Source organism: Eimeria necatrix, genomic scaffold, assembly GCF_000499385.1.
Source record: "Eimeria necatrix Houghton genomic scaffold, Enh_scaff1455, whole genome shotgun sequence".
In the NCBI taxonomy this organism is placed as follows: Eukaryota; Apicomplexa; class Conoidasida; order Eucoccidiorida; family Eimeriidae; genus Eimeria; species Eimeria necatrix.
The window spans coordinates 1-6,764 of NW_013652178.1; the positions used below are offsets into that span (position 1 = coordinate 1).

General features: G+C 54.2%; 2 protein-coding genes across 2 annotated transcripts; one reads left to right on the forward strand and one right to left on the reverse strand.

Annotated features, from left to right (window-relative positions):
• Positions 1 to 211: 211 nt before the first annotated feature.
• On the reverse strand, positions 212 to 1,429 carry ENH_00014290 (U1 small nuclear ribonucleoprotein, putative; the record flags this gene model as incomplete). Its single annotated transcript, XM_013579089.1, has 3 exons — positions 212 to 534; positions 748 to 813; positions 1,312 to 1,429. The coding sequence occupies 3 exons, from the start codon at positions 1,427 to 1,429 to the stop codon at positions 212 to 214; spliced, it is 507 nt and encodes a 168-aa protein (XP_013434543.1).
• A 973-nt stretch (positions 1,430 to 2,402) lies between these two features.
• On the forward strand, positions 2,403 to 4,587 carry ENH_00014300 (hypothetical protein, conserved; the record flags this gene model as incomplete). Its single annotated transcript, XM_013579090.1, has 2 exons — positions 2,403 to 3,046; positions 4,512 to 4,587. 2 exons carry the CDS (start codon positions 2,403 to 2,405, stop codon positions 4,585 to 4,587), a joined length of 720 nt encoding a protein of 239 aa, XP_013434544.1.
• Positions 4,588 to 6,764: the final 2,177 nt, after the last annotated feature.

Below are 6,764 nucleotides of genomic sequence, written 5' to 3' on the forward strand. Positions count from 1 at the left end.
AGCAGCAGTTGCAGCAGCTGCAGCAGCAGCAAGTGCAGCAGCAGCAGCAATGAATTACTGCTAAACAACCTCTCTAACTTTGCATGCTCTTAATCTTTCAAGTCCAAACTCGTTCCCAACAAAGTACCCAAAGGGGCCCCCCTTCAGTACCCTGGGGCCCCCCCGGGGGCCCCCCGGGGGGGCCCCCCAGGGGGTCCCCCGGGGATAGGGTTCAGCGGGCCCCCATGAAGGGAGGGGGGGGGCCCCCCATGGGCATGCCCATGGGCATTGGGGGGCCCCCCATGGGCATGGGCATTGGGGGGCGCATGTTGGGGGGGGGGCCCCCCATGCGGGGGCCCCCCATGGGCCCCATGGGGCCCAGGGGGGCCCCCGGGGGAGGGTACCGGGGGGGCCCCCTGTCGTCCCCCTCAAAGCCCGGCCTCGGGGGGCCCCCGGGGGGCCCCCGGGGCCTCCCCCGGGGCTCTCTAATTTTGGTACAATTGCCCATGTGGGTGGAGACGACTTCCCCTGGGGGGGTGTTGGCCACGATTTGAACTGCGCGCAAACCCTAAACCCTAAACCCTAAACCCTAAACCCTAAACCCTAGGCCTCGGCTGCAGCAGCAGCAGGGGCTGGGAAGCTGCTGCAGACGAGCCGCCTCGCGCTGCAGCACGAGGCGCATCGTCCACGAGACCAACAGCCAACAGCAGCAGCAGCAGCAGCAGCAGCAGCAGCAGCAGCAGCAGCAGCAGCAGCAGCAGGACTTACTGGCCCGCATGGCCACCGCTTGGTCTATGAAGGCCGGCGCCTGGAAGGTGCTTTCCCGCAGCAGGTCTGAACGCGCAGCAGCAAACCACAAAGCCTTCCCTTGAAGCAGCAGCAGCAGCAGCAGCAGCAGCTGCTGCTGCTGCAGCAGCAGCAGTGCTTCTGTTGCACCCTCAAGGACATAAAACTCCCAAAAGAAGCAATGGATACCCCACAGGCGACAGTAGGGCCCCCTGGGGCCCCCAGGGCCCCCCCAGGGGCCCCCCAGGGGGCCCTCAGGGGGCCCCCACGGGGCCCTCAGGGGGCCCCCAGGGGGCCCCAAAGGGGGGCCCCCTGGGGTGCAGCAAAGGCCCCTGCCTGCTGCAGCAATCTGTTTGTGGGCAATTCGGGGCACTGGAAGTCAAAGGAAGCAAAAGAGAGGGGAAAAGAAGGGAAAGAGGTTTTAAAATGGGGAAAAGAATCATTTAAAAGCATTTGAGAGCATTTAAAACATAAAAATGCATTAAAATGCATTTAAATGCCTTTAAAAGCATTTAAAAGCATGCAAAAATGGACCAATGGTCTCACTCTGGAAATATTCAACTTTCTGGTTTATGTGGCGGCGGCCGCTGGCGTGCTGGCGGCGGCCAGCGGGGGAGGAATGGGTGAGGTAAATGTCACAATATTCGCAGTAGAACTTGGGCATTTTCGCGCAAACCCTAAACCCTAAACCCTAAACCCTAAACCCTAAACCCTAAAGCGTGGAGCTGGACGCGCGGCGAGGCGAGCCGTGGCGGAACGGGGGAGCTGCTGCGCAGTCCGGCGCGGAAATGAGAAATATTTCGGCTAAAATGGATCAAAAGACAAACTTAAATGAAAAAGAAAAGCAAAAGGAGAGAAAAAAGAAAGAAAGTCGAAAGAAAATCGAAAGAAACGGGAGAAAACCGGAGAAAATGCGCAGCAAGAAACCACTGACACCATGCAACTTCCTGCACTGCCTGCGGCCCCCGCCGCTCTCCAGCACCCCTTCAGCAACCCAATACCTTTTTCTGCAGCTTTTTATTTCAATTTATTTCATTTATTTCTTTTCCTTCTTTTTCCGCGTCCAAAAAGGGCCGGGGAGGCGGCGAAGCGCAGCTGGCAGCCCCAACCGCTGCATGCTTCCTGCTGCTGCTGCTGCTGCTGCTGCTGCTGTGTGGCTGCGAACAGCTCTTTAAAGCCCCTTTTGCTGCTCTTTTTCGGGCAAATTCGAATTTGTTTTCCCGCAAAGGCCAACATGTGAAGCGGGAAGCTGCCTGCTGCTGCTGCTTTCCGGAAGCAGCACGAAACGCAGAGCACAGCAGCAGCAGCGGGGAAAGCCGGGGAAAGCGGGCCCAGCTAGCTCTTCCCACAAGGCAAGAGAATAACTGCAGCAGCACTGCAGGCCAACAGAGCAGCAGCTGCTGCAGCAGACGCTCACCCCTGCTGCTGCTGCTGCTGCTGCTGCTGCTGCTGCACACCCGGACGGGTGACCCCCAGTAGGGACCGGAAGGGCAGCAGCAGCTGGAGAAGGGGTTTGGACAGCGAGTTGATTAGCAGCCATAGTCGCAGCAGCAGCAGCGGCAGCAGTAGCAACAGCAGCTTGAGCTGCAGCAGCAGCTGCAGCAGCAGCTGCAGCAGCAGCTGCAGCAGCAGCTGTGATGGCTGCCACTCGGCGTCTCTGCTGCCTCATATCTGCGCGAGGGGCGATTTCCCCAGTCTCGTGGTGTCTGCCTGGGGCAGCAGCAGCAGCAGCAACAGCAGCAACAGCAGCAGCAGCAGCAGCAGCACCTGTTGGACTGGCAGCTGCACTTGCTGCAGCAAGAGCAGCACCAGCACAGAAATGCTGCTCGGGTTTTAGGCCACTTCCCCCTCCGTTCGCAGCTGCTGCTGCTGCTGCAGGGCCTTCCAGAGAGCCTTTCTTTGCGCTTTGCTGCAGCAGCAGCAGCAGCAGCAGCAGCAGTCGGCTCCTTGGCCGTGACGTGCTGTCGAGCAGCAGCAGCAGCAGCAGCAGCCGCAACAGCAGACCCACCGGCCGTGAGACCGCCTCGAGCAGCTGGAGCCGCAGCAGCAGCAGCAGCAGCAGCTGCTGCCTCGGCGGCCGCGACGTCCTCTCCAGCCACAGCAGCAGCAGCAGCAGCAGCAGCAGCAGCAGCAGCAGCAGCAGCAGCAGCAAAGTGCGGTTTTACCGCACGCGGATCAACTGGATGCGCGTGCGCTTCCGAGCTCGCGTGTCTTACTTTTTGAGGAAGCAGCTGAAGCCCAAAAACCACTCCAAAGTCCTCACCAGGTTTCGCCTTTCGCGGTGAGCTGCTGCTGCTGCTGCTGCTGATGCTGCTGCTGCTGCTGCTGCTGCCGATGCTGCTGATGCTGCTGCTGATGATGCTGATGCTGCTGATGATGCTGATGCTGATGCTGCTCCTGATGCTGCTGCTGATGCTGCTGCTGCTCAGTCTGCTGCTCAGTCTGCTGCTGCTCAGTCTGCTGCTGCTGCTGACGCTGCTGCTGCTGTTGTTGCTGCTGCTGCTGACGCGGCTGCTGCCACTGCTGCTCCAGCTGCTACGAGGGCGCTGCGGCTGCTGGGTCCGCTGCTGCTGCTGCTGCTGCTGCTGCTGCTGCCGATCATAATGGATGATCTATGTACTATTTGTTTATTATTTATAATTTAAATTTAAATTTATAATTTGTTTATTATTTGCTGCTCATTAGCTGCTGCTGCTGCTGCTGCTGCTGCCTGTTGCTGCTGCAGCTTCGGCTGGGAGCGGCTGCGGAAGGGGCGGAATGGGGTGAAGTTTAATTTGGTGCGCTGAGAAGCAAAAAGGAAATAAATAAATTAAATATTATTTATGTATTCATTTATTTATTTATTTATTTATTTATTTATTTATTTATTTATTTATTTATTTAAATGAATTAAATGAATTCGTCGAAAGGATGGAGCTGCAGCAGCAGCTGCTGCTGCAGCAGCTGCAGCTGCTGCAGCTGCTGCAGCAGCTGCTGCTGCCTCCTTTTCTTCTTCGCGTTTTTATTATGCCGTGCTGCTGTTGCTGCTGTTGCTGTCGTTGCTGCTGTCGCTGTTGCTGCTGCTGTTGCTGCTGCTCTTGCTGCGGTTGCTGCAGCGGCTGTTGTTGCAGGCGCTGCTGCTGCTGCTGCTGCTGCTGCGGCTGTTGCTGCTGCAGCTGGTTAGTCAGTGACCTGCTGCTTCTTATTTGCTGCTTCATCTTTAAATGCAAATAAAAGATTTCTTTTAAATTATTTATTTAAAAAATTAAATCTTTTCTTTTTTGAATTCTCAGACAGCAAAACAATTCCGCAAAAAGTATTCCATTACTTATGTCTCCAGACACGACCTGAAGAAGTTCAAGTACCAAACTCCAGGATACAAGCTCAGGTCTGCTGCTGCTGCTGCTGCTGCTGCGGCTGCTGCTGCGGCTGCTGCGGCTGCTGCTGCTGCTGCGGCTGCTGCGGCTGCTGCTGCGGCTGCTGCTGCTGCGGCTGTTGCTGCTGCGGCTGCTGCTGCGGCTGCTGCTGCTGCGGCTGTTGCTGCTGCGGCTGCTGCTGCGGCTGCTGCTGCTGCTGCTGCTGTTTGTGAGGCTTTGCTGCTGCTGTGTGCTGCTGCCGCTGTTTGCGCTTTCGCGGTGCCGTCGGTGCTGCTGTTGCTGCTGCGTGTGCTGCTGCTGCCTAGGGAGCTGCTTCTTGAACTGCTGCTGCTACTTGTGCTGCTGCTGCTGTTTGTGCTGCTGCTGCTGTTTGTGCTGCTGCTGCTGCAGAATAAGAGACCCCCCTCTGGACTCAAACCCGAATTTGCAGCCTATAAGAAAGTGCCTCCCTTCATACTTTGGCTAGGCCGTGCAGCAGCAGCAGCAGCAGCTGCTGCTGCTGCTGCTGCCGCAGCAGCACCAGCCCGTACTGCAGCTGCAGTAGCTGCAGCAGCTGCTGCAGCTGCAGCTCGTGCAGCAGCAGCAGCTGCAGCTCGTGCAGCAGCAGCAGCTGCTGCTGTTTCTTTTTTCTCGTTGGAAAGGACTTAACTTCCAATTCCGAATTTTAGCTGCTCAACAATAGTAATTATAAAAGCAGCAGCAGCAACAATGGAAATAATAATAATGGCAATAATAATAAATTTAATAAAAATAAATTTAATAATAATAATAAATAATAATAAATAATAAATAATAATGATAACAGTGTCTTCAGGGCCTGGGTGCGCTGCATTTGGGCAGCAGCATAAGCAGCTGCTGCTGCTGTTGTTGCTGCTGCTAGCAGCAGCAGCAACAGCAGCAGCAGCTGCTTATGCTGCTGTGTTGCTGCTGCTAGCAGCAACGAGAGGCAGCAGCATCAACAGCCGCTGCTGCTGCTGCCTGTGAGCTCTCTGCTGCTGCTGCTGTTTCTCGTGACTTCGGAGCTGTCTGCAGCTGCAGCTGGGGAAGATTAATTTAATTTGTACAGATGCCGCTGCTGCAGCTGCTGCTGCAGCTGCTGCTGCTGCTGCAGCTGCTGCTGCTGCTGCAGCTGCTGCAGATTTCCCCTTAATGCTCATCAGGAATTATTTTTAATTCGAATTTCAAACTAATAATGGAACAATAGATAAACAAATAAATAAATAAATAAAACTAAAATTTTAATTTAAAAATTAATTCAAAATAAATAAAGAAGCAAAAGGCTGAGCGCGGGGCGCTGTTTCAGCGGAAGTCTTCTTGGATTTCTTCTGCAATTAATTTAAATTAATTTAAATTAATTTAAATTAATTTATTTATTTTTATAAATAAATAAAAAATGTCTCAGCCGACAGCAAAAAGGAAACTTAATTTTTGAATGCAGCAGAAGTGAAAGCTGCTGCAGCAGCAGTTGCTGCAGCAGCAGCAGTAGTAGCCGCTGCAGCAACAGCAGCACCAGTTGCAGCAGTTGCAGCTAAAGCAGAAGCAGTAGCAGCTGCAGCAGAAGCAGTAGCAGCTGCAACAGCAGCAGCAGCTGCAACAGCAGCACTAGCAGCTGCTGCAGCAGTTACAGGAGCAGCAGCTGCAGGAGCAGCAGCAGCAGCAGCTGCAACAGCAGCACTAGCAGCTGCAGCAGCAGCTACAGGAGCAGCAGCTGCAGGAGCAGCAGCAGCAGCAGCTGCTGCTGCTGCAGCAGCTGACAGGAGCGAGCTGATTTGCAAATGGATTTAATAAATTAATTTATTTTTTAATTTAAAAATAAAAAATTTATTAAATCAGCCAAAGTGCTGCTACGTGCGACGCGCAAGCTCGCGCTCCATCGTCTTCTTAATCTGCAGCAGCAGCAGCAGCAGCAGCAACAGCAGCAGCAGAAGCAGCAGCTAGCGCTGAAGCCAAGCCAGCAGCAGCAACGGAAGCAGCCAAGAGGGAGGCACGGCAGCAGCAGCAGCAGGGCAGCAGGAGCACCAACAGCAGCGACAACTGCACCAGTAGCAGCAGCAGCAACAACAGCAGCAGCAGCAGCAGCAACAGCAGCAGCAGCAGCAGCAACAGCAGCAGCTCACCTGCTGCATCACGTCTTGGCTCTGCTCGTTGACGCTGCTGATCTTCGCCATGATTTGCTCTTGTACAGCCTGGGCCAAAATAATGAATAAAAAATAAATAAATAAATAAATAAATAAATAAATAAATAAAATAAATAAATAATAAATAAATAAATAAAAGTAAATTATTAACTAATTTGCCTGGTCCATGCTGGCTGTAGCTAGCTGGCTGTGGCTAGCTGGCTGTGGCTAGCTGGCTGTGGCTAGCTGGCTGTGGCTAGCTGGCTGTGGCTAGCTGTGGCTATTGCAGTCAGATGTAGCTAGCTGCAGCTAGCTGTGGCTAGCTACTGGGGCTTGCCGTGGCTACCTGCAGCTAGCTGTGGCTAGATGTGGCTAGCTACTGCACCTAGCTATGGCTAGCTGTAGCTAGCTGTGGCTAGCTGTGGCTAGCTGTGGCTAGCTGCAGCTAGCTGAGGCTAGCTGCGGTAGCTAGCTGTGGCTAGCTACTGGAGCTACCTGTGGCTAGCTGTGGCTAGATGTGGCTAGC